The following is a 27,323-nucleotide window of genomic DNA, read 5'->3' as shown; positions in this document are numbered from 1 at the left end:
CATTTCTATCTGTACTGTTGCTTTCTACTGTCTACTGTACAGGGGAGTTTATGTTGGCTTTTGTCCATGTTCTGATCCACTTTGTTGGAAGTTGTAAAGTTGTTTCGGAGGTCTTAGGAATTCCCATTAAAAGAGCGGAGATACTGATGCTGCACATGGCTGGAACATAGTAGAGAACGGACAGCACGTTCTCCTCTTTTCATTGTACCTTGTTGTTCTTGGCATTATGCAAAGCGAGCACACCTGTAGGGCTTCCTGCAACTGGATTCAAGTACTTCGATGCATCGTTGATTTTAAATTAGGCCCCCGCTCTTCTTCAGGTCAGACTGGTAAGAGATATGTCTCAGGTTTAGTGAGAGCAGGAGACGTTCGGTGCTCGAGGCTACCTGACGTGTGGCCTGAAGTTAGGGTAGTCCCTGTATAAGGTTTAGTTGGAAGTTCAGTTGGAAGTTTTGGGTTCTTTGCTCAGCACATGAAATCTCTGTTGTGGCTTTTCTATTGAATCCCTGCTGCTTCCTCAAAGGTTTTAAATGCACCATGCAAAGCAGGCTGCTCTCCTTGCTTATCTGCCTCATATTGCTTTACAAGGCAAAATTAGCAGACCTTGTGGCTTCCCCTCTGCTCAGCCTAGTTAACCACTGTGCCTCTGTCTGTGACATTTGCCTTTGGAGTGGGCTCAGCTGGAAAAACACATGGTTCGTATGGCCCTATTTTAGGAAATGCGTATTTCCTCAACGGGGCTCCCCAGTCTTAAGAAAAAAGCAGCATTAACGGGGAAGTCCACATCCACATCAACAAGAGTCTCTCTGTGGGAAAAGTTTGTGCTGACTTTGTTTATTTTTAGAGAGATTATCACCGTTTTGGATGCATAACTACTTGAATTCTAACTCTCACAAGCTTGAATTGGCCAGATAAGCCAGAGTCCCTTTAGCCAGGGCTTACAGACTGACTATACTAAATAAAGTGAAGAAAGTTGTTCTATGGAAGATTGTTGCGATTGTTTGAAGTTGTATGAAGATTCATGTTATCCTTATGAAAAAGCTGACCTGTTCTAGACAGTTCTGGACTGATTTGTACTTAGCTGTGTCATATGATGGCAGAGACAGGATGATCTCACTGGTTACGCAGGGATTACATTAGTCATACTTCCATTCTGCTCCAAGGGACATCAGGTACAGCAGGTCGTAAGGGATAAAGATAAAGGCCACTCTCAGGCAGCTATTTTAGGCCAGAGAGTAACAGGTACGTTAATGGATTATATTTAGGCAGGAAATGACAGACAATGGCTGGATCATAATTGCATACTACACATTAAACTATAAGATATTAAACAAGTCTGTTATATCTTTCCTCATTTCCATTTACTTCAGATTTCCCATTCTGATTATTTTTTTATTTCTTCATCAACATCTACTACAATTTAACAGATAACTGTAGTGAAAGGAGCACACTATTTATTAAATATAGCATGTAGGTAGTTTATAGAAGTGTATAGAATTGTTGAACTGCATTCATGTTTTGTTTAAAAACCCACAGCATCCAAGTCTGATGAGGACTGCTCTTATTTATGGCAGTGTGCCTTAATGTTTTACAGTGTTTAATAGTGGTTGATCACAAAGGAAATAAATCTAATGGTTAAGAACAAATTATTATTTTTTTACATCATGTAAGAGATCAGATTCATTTTTGGATGATCAAAAAGGAACTAGTGACAAATATGAAAGTGGTTTTGTTATTAAGTTGTGAAAGTGAAAGTACTTTGTTTACTCCTTTATTTTTATTTTTATTCATTGTATTGCTGACTTATTTTAAGATGGCCTTTCGTTTTGACAGCTGCTTAGTGTGTATGTTTTCTCTGCAGCTCTACATCAAAATTAATGGCATTATTATTATTATTATTATTATAACTGTATGCCTCACTGTTATGGTTAAGCTTTGGTTAATCTGTGGTTCATGTTCATCTTAAACAATGGGCGGCCATCTATATGGATCATGGATTATCCAATACGCCACGAATCGAGATGTATGTGCACAAAAACAGAAGTGTGTAGGCATGTGTAGAAAAGAAAAAAAACAAGTTCCTTTAGATGATAGACTGTTTTTTGCACTTTATATCTATAATGCTTTTTCGTGCGATTCTGTTAATGTTCTCTACATTGCGGAACTCCTAAAAGTGTGGGTTTGCCATGGTAGTAAGAAGTACTAACAGGAAGTGGTAAAGCATTGCTGTGTCAACATGCATCAATGCAAGTTCTGCTGCTGTTGCTGCTGAGCTTGCATGGTTATCTGCCATTTTTTCATAATGTTGTTCCAGACTTGAAGAGCTCCTCCCGTTCTATTTGCAATTCATTGTGGGATATAGTGGCCATCGTTGTCACATTCTGGTCCTGTTCGTCTCTCTGTGTTGTTCCTGCCCTCCTGTTTGTTTATTTACCTTTCCCCTGCACATGGTCCTGTGTGTTCCTCCCATGTCCCCGCCCCTGTTTTCAGTGTGCTCACCTGTGTTCATCTGTAGCTCCGCCCCCTCTTTACCCATTTCCAGCTGTTTTCCTGTTTCCTTTGTCTAAGTGTCCCTTTTCCATTCTTGTGCGTTTTACATCTAGTCAGCTTACATGTCTTATTCAAAGAAATCACTAAATATGTTTTTACACTATTAACAAGCTCAAAGTAGCTCCACATTTCATTGGTAGAATTCTGAGGGCCCTGACATTTGAAGTGAGCTATTAAAAACTTTAAATATGCAGGTAGTTTATTAAAAAAACACTATTTATACACAAAGTACCTTTAGATAGTTCTTCGGGCATGACCATCTTGAAATTAAGTCATGAGAAAATGACTGATTAGAATGAAAATACAGGTAGGATAGTGGAACAGATAGCAACATTAATTCTGTGGAAATGCATGAATTTTAGAAATAAATGAAATAAATTGGTTCCACTGTCCTATTTAATTCTACCAATGAAGTGTGGAGCTATTTTGAGCTTGTTAATGGTGTAAAAATAGTGATTTCTTTGCATGGGCAACACTATGTCCCTATCACTAGCATTGTAAGCCTGTTAGGAGCACTGGATAAAATTGCTGTATTTTGGAATGTTGGGTGAGAGTGGTTTTGGGCTATCCTCTAAAATACTAGTTTTTTATCAGATAGTACACCATTGATATGATGTATCCTTAATGGTTATTTATTGTGCTTTACAACTTTCCAGCTGTACACACTTTTTTAGCAACATTTGCCAGCTGTGAAGTTTCTACCAGACCCATTCAATACACTGAAATCTCAATTAAACCTAGCTTATATATGTTGCATTTGCTTTCTGTTGGATTAGTTTACATGCATTAGCCAGGTCACTCAAAGCATCTGAGGGCTGATTGTGGGTTCCCAATGATGCAGATTAACAGATTGTTAATGTGACAGATCATTAACATAGTCTCACTGTGTTCAACTTGAGCTACTTTCAGAATGATTGCATTAGAGATCCCGTGTCGACAGCTTCTTTACTAGCCGTGTTCTGGGAATAGCGCAGCGTGTGGTCTCTCCCTTCGTGTGGAAGATGGAATTCCCAGTGAAATGTTGAGAGTACTAACATTTTCAGGACCTCTATGTACCCTCAGTGTGTGGAATCCTTGGTTTTTATTTGTCGGTGTGAGCCGGTGCAGCATGTTGCTTGCATGCTTTTAAAGGTTATCACCATCAGTCATTTTTACTAGCAGGCTTTGAAATAGCTTGACACTTGAAGCAGAGGAAAGACCAGTCTGCTGGTCGGCTAATTAAATCAGAAAACCTGTACTTGGCCCAGCTCAGTTTTCAGAACTGAGTAATGTGAACATCAATACTGACAGATTGTGGTTTTGGCTGAACATCACCAGAGACTAGAATAGAGACATTGGACGTAAACAGTGCTGCATAAAATTGTGCACTTCTCTAATTTCATGTTGTGTTCTTCTGCTTAGGGTTTGGTTTATTTTCATGTGCACACTTTGGAGAAACTGTCAGTACTGAATGTAAATGATGGGTTTACTCTTTATATGCACCTGTGGTTAGAACAGTGACAGTTGTTTTGCTCTTGCAGATTCTTGTACGTACATCTTGTGTCTGTCTTACTGTACTTTGCAGTCAGCTGGTTTGTTTTTAGAATGTGTGTGAGAAACATGGGCAGTGGGAGGAAATAAATGTGTTAAATTCAAGTATAAGAAGACTATTCACAGATTGTCACCTCCTCCTGCATGTAGTGCTGAGACAGTGTTCATGCTTGCAGCAATTATATGGCTCGTCACAGCCATATAACTGTGTTGAGATGGCCTCTGCTTCATGTACCGGTAGTTTTTAAATTGTTTTGTAAATTACTTGACTATCAGAGCACATTTATGTTTATTTAGACAAAGGGTTAGTATAAGGGATGGTAACCTGCTCTTCATCTGTGGGTTTTTTTTTCCCCCTGCACATTTTGTACAGTTAAACTCTGGTTGGTTTTCACCTTTGGTAATGTTTGTATGGGCAGGTGTGAATACTCTAATCATATTTAGTTGCACATAAAAAAAAAAGAACAGCAACTCTTGAAAGGACGGTTCATCTGTAGTAAGAACTACAGATCTGACACAACTACAAAATAGGTGTTTTCTTTAAATTTAAGTTATGCTGCACCTGCCGTAAATTTAATCTGTTGTATTGTCCAATAATTACCATAGGTATGAAAAAAATGCCATTTCTTCTGTTCAGTTTTAAACTTCAAAAAATCACATTCTAAAGTCTAGGCTGCAGCAGTCTAACGAGGCTTTGTAGTGCCGTCACTAAAATAGTCTTAAATTCTCCAATTGCAGCATGAAGCTTAGATGGATGAAGTTTTGATTTTTTTACGGAAATTATTAATACTTTACTAACATTTTTAAGCAAACTCTGCTCTAGAGGCTTTGCTTCCATCATTTTTGACCAGATTTGTTTTGCTGTTTTTTCCTCATTCACAATTTACATGTACTGAGAACTGTGGGTAACCAAGGACCAGGAAGGATACTTCAGTTGTGTTCTTAGAATTGCTCTTAATGTTGGTTGCTTTCAGTGATATAGCTATGCACTAGTCCAAAACATAGGATCCTTTTCCTGTATTTACTTTTCTGCTCATGCTCCACACAGGTCTGATCAATAAGTGTGGAGATTTGTTTTTGCATGGTGTTTTGTAAAGCTTTTTGGTGCACTTGAATTTTTGTAACTCATTGTGAAAACAAACCAAACAAGGGGAAAATACGTAAAGATGAAATGCCAATACATGCAGTGCAGTGCTCCTGGGTGTATCTCATCGTGCTATTTAAATATGCCCCATTGCAAGTTATTTGAAATGCTTCCAAGCTCGGAGTAGCCTTTCAAAACTGACAGCGTAGTATCACGACTTTTTGAGAATCTGAATACTCAAATGTCAAACCGTACCAAGTTACACCGCCATTAACTGCATCTACTTAATCATTCTCACGCAGGTAATTATTTAATCCTGTCAAAAACGTGGCGCTTGCCGAGGGCAGCTTTTACATTTTAGAGGATACTCCTGTTTCAAAACAAGTCTTTTGGGCGCGTCACGTCCCATCCTGGGGTTATCTAAATCGCAGAGGCTCTCTTCATTTCACCCCTAGCTAAATTTATTAGGTGGCAGCTGGTGGAGGGTAAATTTAGATCACAGGTGGCCCTGATAGCCTTGGTGTCCTGCAGCTCAACTACACGCAGTCAAGTGCTCTGTGGAAACGTGATGGAACAATGCAGGGCCAGGCCTCAGCTCTCCTCCCTGTCAGACACAGCTTCAGCTCAGAACACGAGGACTCTTGCACACCTATTGAAGGGTCTGGCATCCTCTCTTGTTTTTTTGAAGAGTTCTCCAGGAATTGCCAAGTAGATGAAATGATTGCTGCATTAATTCCTATTGCTGAAGCATGTTATGAGATGGAAAATGGTAGCATGCTTATCGGCTGACTGCATCAAGCCGCTGGAAACAGTCATGATCCATTCTAATGCTGCGTGTAATGAAGCATACATTTCTGGTATTTTTACAACAGTTGGCATCCCATTCAATTTCACGTTGCTGCTGTTTAGTGTTGGAGTGATTTGATGGCACTTGTTGGCGGTGTTGTCGGAAGAGCACGAGGGAGCGCTTGCACAGAGGTCATGTGATGTAATATGTGAAAAAGGGAACTCCTGTACTGCTCGTCTCATCTTAAACAAGTGCTGATTGCAGCTGTCCTCCAGTATTAGGTCTAGAAATCTGTCTAATAGGAAATAAAAGGCTTGACTGGTACACAGACCACTCAAGTCGTAGATGGTGAGCTTTTTAACATAGAGATTAATAGTATACTTTATTGGAAAAGATAAAAAAGCAAGCTATTCAAATTATTTATATTAGAACTGGGCAATATGTGCAAAAAGTGTATTAGTTTTTTTTATGTTGCTGGTTCCACAGTATATTTTAGTATGCTAATTTATGTTTCTGATAAGTGGAACTTTATATAAATTGATGACATTTTCAATTTATTAGATATTAGACATATAAAATGACTTTGCAACCTTTTCCAGACTGACAGATGTTCTTTTTTCACTTTTTTCATCTGTTTTATGTCTTAAAATTGGGGTATATTGTAATGTTTTAAGATATTTAATCCTGCTTCAGGTTGTCAGACAGCTTTTATTTAAGTGATTTCTTGATTTTGGTTGTGGCTAGTGAAATTGCACTCAACTTTCCAAAAAGTGTGATTAATCACAGTTAATTTTGGGGGGGGGGGCAAACACTTTTTCACACAGGGCTAGACCAGTTTGGAGTTTTTTTAATCCCTTAATAAACAAAATCATAATTTAAAAAGTGTTTTTATATTTACTCAGATTATATGTGTTTGATATTAAAGTTTATTTGATAATATGTAAAATGTTAGTATGACAAAAATGCAAAAACACAAGAAATCTGTTAGGGGACAAATACTTTTTCATGGCACTGTAAATTTAATTTCACTATGTACATAATGGAGGTTTTATATTCTGTATGTCTGATTCCACAATATAACACAATAAGTAATCTATAAATGTGCATGAAACAACATTTTCTATTCTATACCTTGGTATAAGGGTATTTAGGAAATGCAGTCCGTAGAATAAATTTTACATAGGAGTAAACAATATTATTTTCTTATATTACAACATTTTATTCCTCCTATATAATGATAATATAATAGTATCAAAATCCACTTTCACTCTTTTACAGAGTACTGAACTTTTTCTTAATACTAAGTCCGGAGATACATATTTTTTTGCTATTTTGCGGTGCCTTTAAAATGTTTGCCGTGCATTTTTTCATGTTTGTGGTTCAACCATGTTCGATAGCTGGATCTTTTTGATTGTATGGCAAGTTAATCTATTTGTTAGCATGCACCATTTCGTTTTGTAATGTTAATATTCATTATAATATCTGAAACATCCGAAATGGCCAACTGTTGGGAAGACCCTTCTCCAGCTGAAGGATTGGTTTACAGCTTGGAAATCTGGAGTGCATGGTTATGGTTTGGTATTGATAATGATGCATTTGTCATTGCACACTTTAGCTACATGATAGATTCCTCCTCATGTCTGAGAAAAAGCAGACAAGACAAAAGTAAACACAGTATAGGGCAATATATGCAATCTAGAGGTCAGCAAAAATTATTGAGGTTGTGCCCATATATTGTACAATGTGTGTTTGGTTAGTTTGTGTGTGTGTGTGAGTGAATGTGTCTCTGTCTCTATTGCTTTTTATTTAGTTTAACAAACCCTGTATTAGTTAAACTGAAAGCATCATGAATGATTTATTACAATTCTGATGTTGTGTTTATTTGGATCTACTCTGAACATGCTGGGATGGAGTTCTCTAAATTGGTGATTACATTTTAAGCTGCGCTGTAAATGACAGTAGAGACCCTCTGGGATAACTAAGCTAGAGAAATCCAGTTTAAACAGGCTGTATTTGATCTGATTCTCAGTAATGGAGCTGCAGCTCTTTCTGCTGTGTGTACACAGTTGACTGCTCATTCTGGAAGCTTTGAGAGGTGTGTAGATGCTTCAGTCTGGCTTCTTGAGCTTCTTATCTGTCTCACGTCCCTGATTAGGACTGGATCTATGCTTGCGTCCTCTTTACCCACTTTCTCTGAAAGCCTGTCCATGCCAGTCTTCACGTGGCTCACCTCTCAGTGTAAACACGCTTGGGTTGCGATCATTTTGCTCTTACATGTGCTGTGCACTGTTTATTTAGGCTTAAATTATTAGATTTGTGATTTTTGTGTATGGGCAAGTGTCCAATGAAGTGACCATGTTTTAATAAGTGTATATATGTAATTATTTAATAGTTTTTATCTAAATCAACAATCGATAAGAACCTATTATCAACATAATCTTACCAGTATTGGTTATTTTTTATTCTGTTAATATAATGAAGTTAAATCTACAGTATGCTTTCCTTACACACCATAATGTCATTATGCAACAAGAAATGCACAGCAAAAATTGAACACTGTGCAATTTAGACACCTCACAAATGGCACAGCAAAAAAAAGGCCAGCAAAAGAAGGTTAGCACACACACTTGCCAAAGACCCTCAGACAGTCTCCAATTTGCCTGATCTAAAATGTACTTGCCCACTACTCAGTGACCTTGTAATTGTAGAGATTAACCCACTGCTACTATAAACAAACTCGCAGTTACGGTCTGCAGAGGCAAGCTGTCAACCAGTGGCCCTGTAAGACACTTAGCCACAGATCCATCACATACAAAACAGAGCTTAAGTCCACGTGATTATTTACATGACTCCACCTGGTACAGTCTGCAACATAAAAGCTTAAAGAAAATGGAACTCAAGGAAAAATGGCAAAGAAAAACACAATTGTTAATTTATAGTTGAACAATTATCGTTGGCAAAATGTTCAAGTTAATTTTAATTGCAATTTTTCCACAGAATATTGCGATTTAATTTGTGATTATTTTTTATCTATTAAACCCTAAACCTGTATTAATGGTTTACATATCTATCAAATATAATTATAAACTTTCCACATTAAAATATTCCCAGGGATCTCAGATTAATGCAGTTGTCAGTTTTATTTTAAAATTTTAAGAAAGAAAAAAAACATTTATGCGTCTTCACACACACACACACTTGCAGGCTATTGGCTAATTCAAATCACAGCTCCTGTGATTGAAAAATCTCATCCATTCAAATTTACATTTAATCGCTCAGCGCTAGTTAATCGTGATTTTAAATTAAGATCATATCGCCCAGCATTACCCCAACACCTCCAACTCCAACACTATGCTTTCCGAAGCATTTTCATCAGATCCTTAAATACTATATTCTCCTTCTGGTTTTGAATAAAGTTTCTGATCAGAAGCCAAAATTTCAATGCTGATGGCAAAACTGAGCGGCCCCCATTATGTGTGTTTATGAGGCACCTTTTAATGCATCATGTGATGATGATGTTGTCTTCTCTTTGATCGTGTACCCACTGCCCTTCATGATGTCACTGTCATGTAAGCTTCCAATTAATGGGTTCGTTTGATGCCTGGCCAGGACTTCTGGGAAACGCGTCGCAGGAAGTCTTTTGTGTAAACCTGTTTACAAACAAGCCAAGCCAAGCTTAGCAGTGAGACAGGTTTAATTCAGAAGTGATTCACAAACAAGGCCTGTGTTAATTTAGGTTAACAGGTGTGTCCGAGAGTGTGCTGTGATTACTGTGGCTCTCCATCTACCAATTCACGCTCATCCTTTTCCTTTTCATTTCCTGTCTCAATATTATGGGCTGCCCAGACTTGTTTGTAATAGTGAAATGCTTTAAATTGGAAAATGAGCAAATAAGTCACAGAACATTTGCTGTAAAGAGACGGATTAGTGTCTCCTCAGAAAGTTGACTGCATGTATTTATCATCCAGTCTTCAGATAATCACTCTGAGCTGAGCGGAGTGCCCCCCCCCCCACCTCAGCATTGTGTAAATGGATTACACACAAGGTGCTTTAAACCCTCGTTGAGGAGGCTAACGGAGAGCTAGCATAAAGGTATGTTTCTCTTTAGTTCCCAGGTGACTGTGCGGCCCGTTTCACTTTTACACAAGTAAACGGACTATCATCCCACCAGTTTCAGGGAAACGAGGGTGCGTCTTCTAAATAAAGTCAACTGGTTTATTCTAGCAAACGACATAATTGCAAGATTGAGGAATGAAGGGTAAGCACTGTCCATTAGGTCATTCTCAGAGGTTCATGGTGAATATATGACGGGTCAGGCATTTACTCCATTTGCCCCTTATGAAACTTAAGCCCACTGGATTTGAGACTAAGGTTAGGGTTACGAAAGCTTGTTGTGCTTTCTGTGAAGGTCTAACAGCATATGATCTCTTATTCAGAGCAGATGATCAATAGGATTTAAGCTCTATTTCCTAGGAGATATTGCTTTTGATATTGTTTTCATAATGTGGAATAGGAATATCATGATATGCTGGTTCATTAACCACTTGTGACTCCTGGAAAAATATGGTAAAATTGCATAGATTTTTAACAGCTGTCTTTTAATAGGGGTTGTCACTCTATGCTAAACTTAAACATTTCTAATAGGACATAGCAGTATGGTAAAATATTATATCATTGTTTTTAAAGATATTTTAAAGATGCACAATATTTATTATAATATTCTGAAATGCAGACAAAATGCATATGTGGTGGCAGATTCTTAATGCTATTTAAATTGCTATTTAAAATGCTATTTAAATTCCATCTCATGCCTACGACTTTTTACAATATATGTATTCAAAACATACTCAAACTCATCCAGGTAGAAGGACTAATTAAACTCTCTCTTTAATAAAATGTGCAGTTGATCAATGCTCTTAAAGCAATGGTGATAACCGTTATAAAATATTATCACTGCTCATTTCTAAAATGCCTAAAGATGACATTTTGTAAATGCAGTAAACTGACTAGTTATTGTGGTTGGATAACTTGATCCAAGGTGTTATCGATTCAAGGTTGTGTGTTCGATACCTGAGTCCACTAAGCTGCCATTGTGGAGCTCCTAATTAGGGCCACTACCCATCAGTGTTCCAGGTGCGCGGTAGAATGACTGACCCTGCCCTCTCACCCTGACTTTTCAAGCTGGGAAATGTGTTGGTGGTCTTTGTGACAGACAACAAGCCCACCACACTGCACCAATAAGAGTCCTTGATCAAGTCTCCTTACACTATTCCTCTACCTGTGTAAAATGATTCAAATGTAAGTACGCTTGTCATGATAATTAAATTATCATTTTATTTTATGATATATGGACATGACCTAAATATACTTGTATTCATTTTCTTGCATGTAGGCATGTCATTATAATTGCTTAATTGATTTATAATATAATATATGCATTGACCCCAATATTGCTCATTGTGCTGATCTTTTAAAAAGTAAAATTAAAAATAGGCATAAAATAGTCTTAAAATGACAATAATAAAAATTTAGAGGTGGGCGATATGGCCCTAAAATAATATCACTATATTTCATGGTATTTTCGCAATAATGATACTTTTGGCGATATGACAAAACACTGAATTTAAAAAAAATGATTCAAGAATACACAACTGCAACAAAATGAAAATTGCATATGATTATTGCATACAATATAAAATGGCACACCACAAACTGAGATATTAAAAAAATACAAGAATTTTATCAGATTTGTAACAAAAGTCAATGATCCAGAATGTCATGATACTAATAATTCACTACAAACATCTCCATATATCCAGGATTAAAGTAAAATGAATAATACTGGACAGATAAAATATATCTCTAGTAGATATATAATAGGAGGTAAGTAGAGTGTGATTTTTCACTTTTGCTAAAAAAAAAAAAAAAAACAGCAAAAAAGTAGTACCCTGATGTGGTAAATAGGGGTGGGTGATATGGCATGATGTTTCGGGGTATAATAACGTTCACGATATTCAAATATGTTCTCTCACATTCTCCTCCTTCTACTCCTAGTACCTCTGTTCAATTCCTGCAAAGAACCTGTAGGAATGCAAGCATGCAGTTAGTGTTAGAAAAATCATAGAGGGGTTCTGTAGGAACATAATGCACATAGGTCTGTTCTTCTGGACTCACTAGCAAGGCTGACATGTAGCCTATATTCTATGGCTGCAGTGCAGGTTTATTGGCCATGCTATTTTTGTGGCGAGAGAGAGCGAGAGAGAGGGAGGGAGAGGCGCGAGGGAGGGAGAGGCACGAGGGGGGGGCGGGTTTCCACTTCGCCTAAGAGCATTAAGAGTGCATTTGTTTGTGACATTAGCAGTGTGCTCTGTCAGTGTCATATGGCCAGCCAGGGCGGCTTCAGCTGCTTCAAAGCAGAGACGGTTATTAGTGTACTCTGGGCTCCTCTCGACACAGTCCCAGGCTGAACCTTGCACGGAGCGCGGCCAGTCGCCGAGGTAAGCGCTTCCCAAGGGGGCACGATGTACCTGTGATAGGTGAGCTTTGGAGAAATGCCAAGTGAGGGTCTTCACTTGTGCTTGTGTCTAGATTTCTCTGCACCTGCTGAATGCCTTCAGAGAACTGATTTGAACTGACTTGAGTTGGTTCTTGTTTTTGTAGGCTTTGTATGGGTAGCACCTTGTGTATGAGACTGGTGCAGGTGAACACTAATTTTCGGTATCCTCTTGTTTTTGAGGTTCATTTACATTTGTTTCTACGTATTTATATAGTTTCTGTTGTCATGGTTGTTCTAGGAGAACATTTATTGGTATGCCTAAATGTGTCATTTTTAACGTGTCTAATATTAATAAACCCTTCACCCATCTTATATAGTGTTTTTTATTTTTACATGTCCTGAGTTTGTTAATCCATACAGAAGATTTTAGCCTTATAGCTTTGTATTAGTCAATATAGTAAGAATGTCTCGATCACATAGTTTTGCCTTGCAATTCAATCCAATCCGATATTTCTATAAATAATAGTAATTCAAAACTGATTTAGTTCGTTTTTTAGCCACTTTTCTTAAAGGTTTAAAACTTGTTTAATGTTTTATACCTCATTACCCAGTTTTACTAACTTATCTGACAGTTCTGCTCCCAGTTCTTTTAAAACAATGCATTAGCCTCCTACCTTTTAAATGCGTTGTTTAGGCCCAAAGAAAGGAGCAGGGTAGAATTGAGCATTTCCACAATAATGTCAAGAGTAAAAAGTGGATGGGAGTATGAATCTCCCTAAATTGATATTATAGAATAAAATATCTTTGTCGTTGCACAAGTACAACCAAACTGTGTTGTTATAGCGCTGTGGACATAAAAAGAGAGAAAATTGATGGAAAAGTGATGTAAATCATCTTTTAATGGCATATTAACTAATAAACACTTGTAACATTTTTCTTTGTATTGTTTGTTGTTTCTGTGGCACGTTTACAACAAGGCTCTGGGCTAAGCTAAGATTATTTTGTTCCCCTACTCAAACTTTCTATTCCACCTTAAATGATGAAACCCTAACATTGTGCTGTTAAAATGCTTACAATGCAACTGCAACACTATTTAAGGTGGAATGGAGAGTTAAAATTAGAAGTCAAATTTTGTTTCCCTAACTAAGGTCACTAGAGTATTTTTTTTTATTTATTTTTTTTAAGAAATGAAAAGTACTGTGCTGCAGCAGCTGGTAATCATGTCTGGTAATGATGTATAGAGGATGTCTGAAGGACGATACCTGCTACAACACAGCTAAGGATTTGAACTGGATTGGAACTGGAAAAGCTGATGTCAGGACAAAATAGTACTAAACAGTACTAGTTTATTATTAGTTTCTGTCAGAACAAAACATTATGTTTCCACTTTTGCTGGATTTTTTTTTTTTTTCAGTTTTTGACACAATATGCAATTGTGACCAATTGAAATTCTTCAAAATTATGTTTTTCTTTTTTCATTCACAGTGGTGTAATGCTAACTGTGTCAAACTGGTCATATTACTATTGGTCAGCACATGCATGCCTTGATTTCCATGTCATTGCTTCAGTGTTTGTGTGTGTGTGTGTCTACATGCACGTATGCAGAAGCATGCCTCATGAGGGGGTGTATCTCTGTGTATCAATAATGAGGTCATCTATCTCACTCTGTCTATCTCTGTCTCTCCCTCTCTTCCAGCTCTGTTCCTCAGCCTCCTGTTTGTTGATGGAGTTCTTGCAGGGCAGCGGTGACTACTGCCACGCCCAACATCGCGACGCCTGAGCTCAGGTGGTTCCGCCTGCGTCTGACTGCTGAATGCTCAGAGGACCTTTCTCCTACCTCGTCCTTCCCTCACTCTGGTCCCACTGACTGAAGACCGGTCCATACACACCAGATGGGTTAGCAGGCGTCCGGGCCAAGGGCTATCGGACCGCGCTCCACCCGACTAATCGCCCATTCGCCCGTTTCAGCTCAGCTCGTGTCTGGTTCTCTGGGACGCTGAAGGCTGAAAGAACCAGGCAACTAATTGTGTTTCCATTGAGACGTAGCAGAAGACTCCGCAACCTCCTGAGGCCTTGCACTGTGACAGCACAGTTACTGTAACCCTGCTGGCGAGGCAGATACAGCAGGACTTGTAGTAGTGTTGTGTGTTTACCCAGAGGACACTGGCTCAGCTCGCAGTGCGGCTGGCTCTTGGGAATGGCCAGGATGAATCGCCCGGCCCCTGTTGAAGTCTGTTACAAAAACATGCGCTTCCTGATCACACACAACCCAACCAATGCCACTCTGAGTACTTTCATTGAGGTGAGAAAATGATTCAGCACAAGCTTGTACTCAGCTCGAACCCACATGAACCACTAGCACATACATATATTCACACATGCACACATGCAGTTCACACATGCAAACACACACCCGACAACAACACTACTGAGAAAAGATACGGCCAGAATACACCCTCCTCTAGAAGATTCTGCTACTTAGCCTACTAATATGATGTCACATTCCTTTAGAAAGCTCATTGTGGCTATTAGTGTAGAGAGACACTCATGTAATGAGCTTACACAGATACAGACAGCCAAGTTTAATTGGCAGAGTTGCTGCTTCGCCTACCTTCTTCTTACTGACAGATAAAGAAGTTTTAATGGGATAGTGATTGCGTAGAAGTGTGCAATCTGATCGAGAAGTGTTATGTCAGGGGTAGGCTTGAGAACACCCACACCTGTACAAGTTGTCAGGTTTTGTTATCTTTGTTAAACACTGGCCAGCGTGCTCATGACAAGGCAAAGTGAATTTGTGCTATTGTGTATTTTCGAGTTCAAACAAGGCCTCATAGTGGCTTCCAGGTTACATGTGATATCCCATTTATGACATTGTGGTGGCATTTAACAGTCCTCGATCCACAGTGTCTTGTATACTGATAATACATCATAGAAGGCATTGAACAGGTGCAGTGGATGCTAGTGATTGTGATCTGGTTAGAATTCTTGATGTGAACAGACTTTGTTCTGAAGTGACTCTGGCAGAAAGCACCTCCATATTCACAGTCATACTCCATTCCTTAGCCCCAACACGCATATACAGCTCTGGAAAAAAATAAGAGACCACCTAAAAATGATGGGTTTCTTTGATTTTACCAAATTGAAAACCTCCGGAATATAATCAAGAGTAAGATGGATGATCACAATCCATCAAACCAAACTGAACTGCTTAAATTTTTTGCACCAAGAGTAGCATGAAGTTATTAAAAAGCAGTGTGTAAGAATGGTGGAGGAGAACATGCCAAGATACATGAAATGTGATTAAAAACCAGGGTTATTCCACCAAATATTGATTTCTAAACTCTATGAAAACTTCATAATTATGAACTTGTTTTCTTTTATTATTTGAGGCCTGAAAGCTCAATATCTTTGTTGTTATTTCAGCCATTTCTCATTTTCTGCAAATAAATGTTTTACATGACAATATTTTTATTTGGAATTTGGGAGAAGCGTTGTCCGTAGTTTCTAGAATAAAATAACTCAAACATATACCTATAAATAGCAATACTAGAGAAACTGATTCAGAAACTGAAGTGTTCTCTAAATATTTTCCAGATAAAATATCACTCAGATTAGCAAAGCATTCTTTAGCTTCCATGGCCCTGAGCTGAAGTCATAGGACACATTACTAGTTTCTGTCCCATGACATTTGGCACGTCACTATACAAAAACTGATAATCTGCGCTTTCTTTTTGTAGGATTTGAAGAAGTATGGCGCAACAACAGTGGTGCGAGTGTGTGAAGTCACCTACGACAAGACACCACTGGAGAAGGATGGAATAACGGTCATGGTGAGTGCGATGCTGTGCGATATCAGCCAGTGCCAACAAATACTGCACTCAGGAGTTCTCACTAGCTGTGGAGTTCTGGGCTTGATTATGGTCAGTTCAGTGCAGATGACCCAGGGCTTCCCAGGCTCTGTGCTGCCCATGATATTTTTGAATCTGTCTTATTAGTGGTTCTGTAAGAGGGTTGTAGGCATCTAACCAGTTTCATTAAAACATTCCTATTGTCTGTTCCTATTGTGTCTTTTTTACTTCTTGTTTTTTTCTGTCTTTTGTATCTCTCTTTGATGTCTCTCCTTCTTTCTGTCTTTTTTGCTATGTTTTCTTTTTTTACTCTTTGTGTTTTCTGTCTATTCTCCTTTATCTCTCATTCCATGTTGATTTCCTTCTTTCTTCCCTTTCTTTGCCTTTTTTTGCTCTGTTCCTTTGCTCTCTATCCTTCTCCATGCTCATCTTCTTTCTGTACCATTCTTTTTTTTTTACTCTCCTCTCTCTTTTCCTCCTCTTGTCTATACTCTCTCTCTCTCTCTCTCTCTCTTACTCTCTTACTTACTCTCTCTGAGAATTCCACAGTGAACTTGATTCCGGATGGATTTTCCCAGTTTGGCCGTATCCCAGGCTTTACTGTAACTCTTGTTTAAAAGAAAAGAAGCAAAAAAGCACACGAGGCACACATCACAGTAGACAGTTATGTAACACAGCCTCCTCCTCAGTGCCATTAGAAGGACACTAAATCTAGAGAGAACTCTTTATAGGGACCTTAAAATGCACTTTAGTGCTTTTCCTATTAAGGACTATTTATGCTTCACCAAATGCTGAACTTCACAGGATTTGAAAAGAGTTGGCCAAGGCTTTTATAGGTACTCTCTTGCTATATGTCAGAAATTACATGTATGTTTTACAGGATAGGGTTATGTGTTTGTCTATGTCTATTTCTCTCTCTTTAGAAGGGCCATTTTGTACCATTTATAGAGTTTGCTACATTAAGTTACACCACTCTTAGGCTTAGGGATTGGGCATCCAGAGCATTTCTTTACTTGGGAAAATTGTAAAGACATTTTTACATTTTGTTTTTACACCTGATGCGATTTATTTGGGCAGATGTGAATACAGTAATCATATTTGGATGTGGGCCAAAACAACCTCAATGAGACCCTTGAGAAGAAGTGACCTTGGTCCAGTCCCAAATAAACTCTTTAAGTGGTTTGTTTGTGGTAAGAGCATGATCTGACCTCAGTCTGACCCAGTTGTAAGCTTCGTCCTGTGTTTACTTTCTTGTTCCCGCCACTGAAAGGTCTGTCCAGGTATGATGGGATGCATTTTGGTGCACTTGCAAACCAAACCAAGAGGAAAACTCTTACCAAAGATTACACACTCTTTAAATGTTTTAGATCAGAGCAAACAAACTCTAGGTGTGAAAACACTTTTGGACTTTCTCAGAGTCTTTAGTTTCAACACTTCACCTTTATCTCTTTGTGAAATTGAGTTCACGTCTTTGCAGAAGGGGAGAAACCTGCTAAAAAGACGGCCTGATATTTCCACTTCAATCCAGTTGATTCTAGTTTATTTTCATGCTCTCTGTTGAACCAGGGTGGCACTTTAGTGTTTGTGTTGTTGTGCTTGAACTGGGGTTAGCTGAAGTGAGAAGTGTTCGCATGCTGACTGTGTCCGTTCAACAAGCGGCATAGTGTTCCCAGAATAGCTCTCTGATCTGTGGATTGGTGTCTGATGGTCTGCCAGTTGCTATTTACAGGCAGGTACCAAAGTCGGGGAAATACTACAGCAGACTTCAGTAAATAAAGTTACAGAGGAGAAATATGATACTGTTTGTCTCTTTCAGTGTAAAGACACAGCAGAATAAGTAATATACAATAAGGGATTGTTCAAAAGGTGAGAAAGCGGTGGACATGGAAACGCTCAATTAGTTATATTCTAATTATTCATTACTATGGCCATGACAGGGACTTGGAATGAACATACTGCTATCTGCTCACATCCTGCAGCCATGGCGTTCCTCTGAGTTCAAGTTTAAAAAAGAAACATAAGAATCCTGTTGAAGGGAGGCGTGCCTGTGAATCTCAGAGTGTTTGAAAATGGAAGCATTTGTTGATGGGAAACAGGTGCCTAAGGCTTCACCCTCTCTTGTAACAGGGGAGTCAAGTTGCTGGAGACATAGCAGGTATGCGATTCGAGGAAAATGCCAAGGCATTTGCCACAATTAGCCTGCAAGGTTGGGAGTGGAGACAGGGCTGCTTTCTTGGAGTGTACAGCTCTCACTACTTGGCCTCCTGGAATTAATAGCTTAGGCTGGACCTGCTAGCCAAGAAGGGGGCGGGACTATTCACATCAAACTGGATTTAACTGGTATTTTTAACCTGAGAGACGGTAACCTGTAGCTAGTCACATTTACATAAAGAATCTCAGAAATAGAAGTAGGCGATATGGCCCTAAAATAGTATCACGATATTTCAGGGTATTTCTGTGATAACAGTGTTTTGTGTGAACATGGCTCACTCCTACTGAGAACAATATCTGAAATAAAAGTAGTGTGTTCTTGTGGAATATTGAGATTGATCTACTTTGATCTGCTTTGCTGTGCATTCAGAGCCATCACTGGAGAAGAAGTGCAAGCTTAGAGTCCAGTATAAAATTATTTGCATAATGTTTGTAAAGCAGATCAGTGGATGAGGCTTATTATTTACGCTATCTTACAAATATGATTATCACAAAAGTGATTATTCTATAGCAGTACATAAAGGACTTTTAACCTGAATTTTAACACTGCTCTGGCCTTTTTAGGGCTGTATGGACAGGTAACTTTTATATATGGTCCTAGATCTGATACGAATTTCATTTTTGGACATGCAACATTAAAGTGAACATTCAGATCTGATTTATCTTTTTGTCTGTATGCATGAATGCTTTTGGAGCTCTTATCAGCCAGTATCAGTATTGCTATGACCAATTCTGACTCCCTGCCAAAACTGAGTCCTCTTAACTTCACTTGTCAACTACGCGTCTCACAGCAGTGTGGACACAGCATATTACACTTGTGATTCCAGTTGTTTCTGTTTATCAATAACTAGTTATTGATTAATAGAGAAGTTTTACTATTAGAACAACAGCTAATTTGCATAAATGAATGTATACTAGTAAATTACATTGAATAACTTGTTTATTTTTTGTTTTGTTTTTTTTAATACCCTCCTCAAAAATCTCTTTTTTCATATAGATTTTCATGCGCTGATGAGCTGAGATAATTGAGCTGTTACATTCAGTGCTGTACACTGTGGTGTCCTTGTTCTCGCTGGTGTGAGGGACAGCCGGATAGTTCTGTACGTGAGCGGGTAGTTCAGTACATACTGTGTTTGCCATGACTGGGCTTGTGAGAATCACACTGGAATCATCAAAGACATTTCACTGGTTGGTGTGATTCAGCTACAGGGGAGAGACCCCAGATAGTGCCCACGTCTGCAGATAACGTGTCCCTTCTGAACAAGCTGTGACGAAATGGAAGATGATAAACTTATCTGTGTTGGCATTGGCCATTAAATTTAGGCAGGTAGACAAGTAATCAAAAACATGGCAGGACTTTCCAGGTATTTTAATGATGAATTCCTTGTTTAACTCATTGTAGCCTGGGTTATACTTTGGTGTATTATGAGTGAGAATTAAACACAGTCAGTGTTCTCTGTATTACTCTGTGAGCTACTGGAGGAAATTGGAATATATTTTCATTAAGTTAATCATTGAAGTATGTTTCCCTGCTACCAAATTACAATCTCTTGCCCCATATCCCACATAAAAGCAAATGTACCAGATCTTGTCAGAGTGATAGTATAACTAATATTTGTGTAACAGTATCCATTCATTTTCCTTTTTGCAGGACTGGCCGTTTGATGACGGAGCTCCTCCACCCACTAAGATTGTGGATGACTGGCTTTCTCTCCTAAAGAACAAGTTCTGTGAGGATCCAGGCTGCTGTGTAGCTGTGCACTGTGTGGCAGGCTTGGGCCGGTAAGTGGAACCAGTAGAAGCTTTCTTTCTGTGGACGTATTAAAGCACAACCACCCTGACCCCCCCCCTTCTGACACAACAAGGAAATGCAGAGCTCACTGAAAACTGAAGTGTTTCAACAAATAATAGTCAAGCTAAAAATCATGCAGGGAACAATACTGTAAAAATCTGCAGTCACAAAGAAGAAATTTGGATAGGTATTAGTGTAGAACACAGTGCTTTGTTCTTGGTGATTGCAGCCTGTTGTATGTAGTGGATGGACTAGGGTCTACATGTTTTTGTCAATGTATTTTGTTCAAACAGCAGGTTTCCATATCTTGTTCTCACACAGATATAGATTAAAACACTTTAAACCACCTAAACACTCTTGATCAGGCAGAGAATTTAAGTTTTTGAAGGCCACATTCATACAGCAATTTGAAGTGGCCCAAATCTAATGTTTTTTTTATGTTGGCATGTAGATGTGATGTCTGTATGGTAGTGTGAAAAACTCATTGAAATTAAATTTCAAATACGCTATATATACACGTCAGTATGAGTAGCTACATTCGAAAATGTGTGATTTGCTGAGGAGAAGGGGAAAACCTTCAACAGCAGAGAAGGTATTTTTTTTAGCAGTCAGCTAACAGGAGTTAAAAATGCTGATCAACAGCTACAAATCTTATATGTTTGGACTGGGCAATTGTTTAAAGTGAACTGTTTGGGGGGGGCTAGTTAGATGGGTTAAGGTGTGGTTAAGTAAAATGTGTTAATGGTAGTTTAGCAACACATGTTGTGCTACGTTGTAGCTCACTAAATTTCAAATTGGGTAAAAGTGACAAAAGGTACTTCCTAGTAGTTCAATTTACTAATGTTCGATTTGAGATAACAAGGTCCTACATAGTGCAGAACATGGCGTATTACTCTGTCAAAATATATTGCTCAGTGCCTGACTTGATAGATGGTTTTCTTTATGAAACGGGTCAAGGATAGTGGCCCATAGTTCTATAAGGAACTGGTGTGTGGGAATCCAGAGCTCCATTCCCACTCTGGAGGACTGTAACTCTGTGACATTTTCTCATCATATAGTTTTCATTTTTACCCCGAATACTCCAGCACTGCAGACCTTAGTCCTGTCCAGTGCCCAGTCTGCTCTGGATCAGGTCATCCTCATTCAGCGAGCTTCAGTAAAGCTTGCCAAAATCAACTGTTGTCTGGGGGTCACTCATCCAATATTAATCCCAGTTTATTATGGGAGACGCAGAGGTTGCCGTCCAACAGTCAAACAGGAAATGGTCAATAAGCAGAACTTTTAATTGCCTGGTCTGAATGTGTGTTTTGTGAACCTCTCTGTAGATGGGTGCTGTCGTGTGGTCTTGGAGCTCTCGCGTGTGATCCTGTGTGAAAACAACCCTTGACCGTAAATAAGTGAGAATGCTTGAATAGTAAAACAGACAGCCGCTCGATCATAGTTGAGTATTTGCAGGGCTGGAAAGTTGACAGCAGTTTTACTTGTCACTCGTTCACCCGTCCCGTCTTCTCTCTCACTCACTCTCTCTCTCCCTCACTTTCTCTCTCTCTCTCTTTGGCTGGTAAGGCACCAGCCTCTCTGACGTAGTTTGCTGGCCCTGTGGGAGCCCTCTGCCGATCTTGACAGGGAGCCAATGTTTGCTTTACTCGGGCAAGTTTGTTTTGCTATTGATCTGTAGGAGGCCTGCAGGGTTTCGGTTGGTATTCATTGGATACTTAAAAGCTGTCAGAGGTTTGTATTAAACAGTAAAATTGTAATCAATTTATTGTTGTATGAAAAGGAAATCTTTAAACTTCATTTCCTGACACAAGAAAACAAACACTATGATGATATTATATATAATAATATGCTGCCAACAGTTTCATATGTGATATATTTATCATTTATTAATACCAGTACGTTTTCTTGGGAGAAACCAGTTTAGTATCATAGTGAGGGTGAGTTCTCTCTTGGCATGCTACAGTATATCCACTTACATCATCGCTGGGGGGGTTGGGTAGTTTTCCCATGCACTAGGTGGTAGCCTGGCTCTGAAAGGCTGGTCGAATGAGGAGAAACCCATTCCCTGGAACTGTTTTGGGCCTCTTTAGCAGGACACACAGGCTTGTTTGTGCTGCTCTGTTTCCTCTGAATTCCGTTGCTTTTCTGTGTTGCAGAGCTCCAGTGCTGGTGGCTCTGGCACTGATCGAGAGTGGGATGAAATATGAAGATGCCATCCAGTTCATCAGACAGTAAGTGCACTCTAGACATTATGTAAACCCATACACACGAACAATCTGTGCTTACGATTGAAAGAAAATACATTCTGTAGTAGTAAATAGTAAGTTAAGATATGTCCAAATGTTTGTCATCACCTCTTTTGATGGATGCTACTTTCACCCTGCACTTGCGCAGATCTCCACACCAAGGAGAGCTTTCTGCACCATCACTTCACTATCACTGTCACTATCACTATCACTGTAACATTACCACCACTGGGGCGCCGAGTGGTCCAGCTGTCTAAAGCGCTGCCACTATGAGCAGGAGGAAGCAGGTTTGAACCCCCGCTCGTGCAGCTTTGCCATCAAGCTGCCGGTGCTCAGAGGGAGCAAAATTGGCCCTGCTCCCTCCGGGTGGGTAGATGGCGCTCTCCCGCATCACTCCTAAGGGTGATGTCTGCAGCACAGGGCGTCTGTGAGCTGATGTACTGGAGCCGAGCCGATAATGCTGCATTCAATTGGGGAGAAAATAGAAGAAAATAGAAATAAAATTATAAAAAAAAAAAAAACTTTTCCACCAAGCTTACTGGTTCTTCTTGTTGAAGGGCAGGGTTTTATCCGTAAACAGACCCCATATTGTGTGTCACACGAAATTTACATCTCATTTAAACATCTCTGGCTAAACATAAACTTGTGTTAATATATATTTATGGTAGTTCACCTAGCCTTAATTAGAATCATCGAATTTTAATGCAAACAAAAGTATTTTAAGAAGAACTGTAACATGAATTGTTTAGTTTGACTGATTGAACTGTGTTTTAACAGGAAACGCCGGGGCGCCATCAACAGCAAGCAGCTGACCTACCTAGAGAAATACAGGCCTAAACAGAGACTGCGCTTTAAGCACCCACACAACCACAAGAACAAGTGCTGCCTCATGTGAATCAGTCTCAGCCAGCCTGCCATTGAAGGAATAAAGAAATAATGTGTGGACTGAACAGGACTAAAGCCACTAATCCCAATGCATTCAGATTTGTACCCTTTATTATTTGGAAGGACACTCATGCCCTCCTTCAATCTACAGAGGCCCCTTGCTGCGGGGGCTTTATGAGCTCAGGGCTGTAAAAGACGAGCCTCTTGAATTTTGTCTTTACACATCTATCCCAAGTGTTCTCTGAGATGGTGTTGTAAACAAACACACACCCAAACACGGACACACACACACATAACCTGCAATGCCAGCAGCATGCACTCCAAAGATGATCAACGCCATTACACTGTTTACCATAGCTAGCCGCCATCTTCAGCTCATCTTTTGGCAGGGCTGACAAAAGTGAATGGAAAATTACTGTTTTTTGTTTATATTTGTATCTTCCTAAGAATTATGTACAGTTTTACCTACAGCACGGCTCATCTCTTGCTTTCTCTCTCACTGTCTTACCAGACCTATTCTGTAGAAATGGGGGTTGACTGAATGCTTTCATTTTGAGAGCTAGTGGCTGATTTTTATTAGAGCTATATATTTTTACATTGTTATATGAACTACTCTGGGATTTAAACACTGCACCACTAGCTTGGACAATGTATGAGGGTGAGCTGGCTAGCTGGTTAAGAGACCCCCTCCACCCCAGATAGTTTGCACAGTTCATTGTTGCTATTTGTAGATTTTCAAAGTTTTCAAATTATTTAGAAATCATGTCAGAGTGTCTTCTCCTGCCTTGCTTATGGCTTGAATTCATTGCGTTGTGAAGTGTGAAAGTGGCATACATCATGCGTCTCTCATCACCTGACCTCACCACAGGTTGCGCTTTCTCGTTAACGGGAAGGAAATAAATAAAGCCGGAGAAGTGGAATGGGAAGAAGCCCCTTGTTCTTTGGGGTGAGTGATCACCAAGCTGTGATCCAGGTACTGACACATGGCTCAGGTCCTGGGACATCATCATCATCATCATCATCATCATAAAATAAATACATTGTTATTTCTCTGCCTTTTAAATGAAAAACACATCTGATTGTTCACAGTCAATGATTTTAAAGTAATAAAGTAATTTTTTTAAAAAGGTGATTCGTGTGGTGCTTTTTGGATTTATTGCTTTATATAGACAGTGCCAGTTTTGTTATGTTACTTTTAGTCCTCTGTTTAAGCTGATTAGGAAGTTAAAGGGCAGAGTGTCATTAAATTTGAGTCTGTGACTTCATTCAGGGAAACATGTGGCCAGACCCCTTTTTTGTTAACAGACTGTTTTATCTGTGGTTTAATTTGTGGGGAACCATCAGTGGAAATACTGAGTAAAGGCTACATTGTGAAATTGAACCTCAGTTACATTAAAGAGCAGTCCGATTAAAACACCGTACAATCTATAGAGGTTCTCTTGCAACTTTCTGAAAAACAAAAATTATTTAACTAGAATCTATATTGCATAATAAGATGCACCGTAAGTGCCCTCAAGATTGTCAAACAAGTGACAAAGTGCCCTTATGGCTGCCCTTTCTTTGGCTGGAAAGGTGCATGAGTGCCCACTAGGGTGCCTCTTCTTGAAATGAATAATGATAATGTGCCCTATTTCTTAGTTATTGCCCTACTATTGGGAGACTTTTACCCTTTCGGGTGCCGATATGAAGTGCCTTTTATGCCACCTCTACTAGACAGTGTCCCAAAGAAGCAAAAATATGATGCAGTGCTGTATATGGTTCTGCTACAGGTGAAAAAATGTGATAAGTGCCATGCCATTGGATTAAATGTGATGTGGTACCCCGTAATTGTTGTAAATTATGTCACAACATATAGATGCAATTTAGGAGTGTTTTTATTTCATCCATTTATGTTTTGAGAGATAATCACATGCCTCCTAGAATGAACAGGCCTCGTGTCATAAAGTAGGTTTCTTTTTTTAGTTTTTTACCACTGCTTGGACATACATTCAGAAATAATCTTGATACGTAAGACTCCAGAGTAACCGGGTATTACCAGGGTTATAGAGATCATGAACAGCATAAAATGTATAGGTAAGGAAAGAGAAAAAACATTGCTTTTCATCCATGCCTGTTCTTCTATATATATCTAAATTGGAAACTTGAATCAATTGCAGACCAGGTTTGGGAAATATATTCACATACATACAGCAATCAGCCATAGCATCAACACACTAACATGGTTTTGAATATGACAGCAAGTGAACAGTCTGTTCTTTAAGGCTATGTGTTCAGAGCAGGAGACAAATGGGAAATTATAAGAATCTGAACCACTTTGACAAGGGCCAAATTGTGACGGCTAAACAACTGGTTCAGAAAATCTCCAAAACATCAAGCAGATGTGCGTTGTTGGGTGTTGTGCATGTTCAGTGTGCATTCCCTGTCAAAAGTGCTCCAAGGTAAAACAACTGATGATGCACAAAAGGCTTAATGATGCTCATGGAGGCTTCAACTCACAGTCTACAGGACTTTAAGGATCTGCTGAAGATTCTAGAGCTTCCATGTCAACTTGGTGTAAAATGTAAAATGTAGGTAAATGTTAATATGAAGTAATAGTTATAATTACATACTGCAAAACAATATGTAATCATATTATATACAACACTATATGGTGTTTTTAGATTAGATTTTTAATAGTTTATATTTTAATCATTTTGTGAACACATGCAGCTCACAAACCTTTATAAAGATAAATTTTAGAAGGATTTGTGTTCTGTATCATTTATAAGTGCAAATATTTAAGTATAATATATAGTATGCGTGAGTGAACTATAGAAAATCTATATTAGAACTATTTCGTGAACTGTGAGATTTACAGTTTAGTGTCTAAAATATTAATATTGTGTAGTATAATGTAATATCTATTTTTTGTATAATTGTTGTGTACAATGTACAATATATATGTATATATTTCAGGTGACACTACATTGAATTTTATTTTATTTTATAATTTTTTAATAATTTATGTAATTATTTGTTTTAATTGTTAAGAGTTTTATGAATACATCTTTATGAAGGTTAATTTGAGAATGTGTTCTGTTTATATACTGAATAGAACAGTGAAGGGTGATAACCACACATTGTAACATTGTTTACTGTGACATCATTTTTATATAAGTAATATTGGATAACAACTTAGCGCCACAAAGAACTATATATATCTACAAAGATATATTAAACATATGTAACATGGAATAATACATACCTCAATAAATATGTGAATATGTTATTAATGATGCTAAATTGTATTTTTATGAGAACTAATAAAAAAAATATATTGTGTAATTATGCAATATAATGCATTTTTTGTTTATATTAAGTGATAATAGTAGGAGACTCCAAATTACAATATTTTTAACATTTTTTTTTTTGGGAATTTTATAAAATTAGTTAGTAGTTTATAGAATAAAACATCAATGTTCATTTACTCAAACATGTATCCATAAAGAGCAAAATCGGAGAAACTGATTCAGAAACTAAAGTAGTCTCTTAAAGTTTTCCAGAGCTGTTTATATATGTATTTCTTCAATATTTGTTTGTTTGTTTGTTTTTATTTTTAAACACAAACACCCCATTAATCTCTCTCTTGAGAATACTTCTGTTTGTGCTCTGTAGCTTCAGTGACTGTAGACTGTAAAGGTTGTTTTTTTCAGTGATTGGTTCTGTATAGTTGCTGCACACATAATATATAATATATAAATATTATATCATATATGTGATATTAATATACTCTGAACTACATTATAATGTATAGTGAGTGTGACATTTTTAGATAAATTAGTCAGTAACTAAATGTTAATGTGTTTTGTGTGTTTTAACAGGTATTTTTATACACGGTAGGCTCCTGCTGATCTG

General features: G+C 38.4%; 1 protein-coding gene across 3 annotated transcripts in view; it reads left to right on the top strand.

The window, feature by feature from the left end:
* Window positions 1-24,561, top strand: part of ptp4a3b (protein tyrosine phosphatase 4A3b) — a 35,364-nt gene extending 10,803 nt beyond the window's left edge. Inside the window, exons 1-6 of one of the 3 annotated variants that reach the window (XM_007249705.4) lie at window positions 12,304-12,448; window positions 14,144-14,749; window positions 16,185-16,277; window positions 20,158-20,288; window positions 22,455-22,529; window positions 23,322-24,561. In XM_007249705.4, the coding sequence (XP_007249767.2) occupies window positions 14,645-14,749; window positions 16,185-16,277; window positions 20,158-20,288; window positions 22,455-22,529; window positions 23,322-23,439 (522 nt within the window). In that variant the 5' untranslated portion in view covers window positions 12,304-12,448; window positions 14,144-14,644 and the 3' untranslated portion in view covers window positions 23,440-24,561. Of the gene's footprint in view, window positions 1-12,303; window positions 12,488-14,143; window positions 14,750-16,184; window positions 16,278-20,157; window positions 20,289-22,454; window positions 22,530-23,321 lie in introns of those variants that run through there. The other 2 variants (XM_049480353.1, XM_007249706.4) reach the window with 2 other exon arrangements.
* The last annotated feature ends 2,762 nt before the right edge of the window (window positions 24,562-27,323 follow it).

This window comes from Astyanax mexicanus, chromosome 6 (genome assembly GCF_023375975.1).
Source record: "Astyanax mexicanus isolate ESR-SI-001 chromosome 6, AstMex3_surface, whole genome shotgun sequence".
Taxonomy (NCBI): domain Eukaryota; kingdom Metazoa; phylum Chordata; class Actinopteri; order Characiformes; family Acestrorhamphidae; genus Astyanax; species Astyanax mexicanus.
This window is presented reverse-complemented; position numbering and strand designations above follow the sequence as displayed.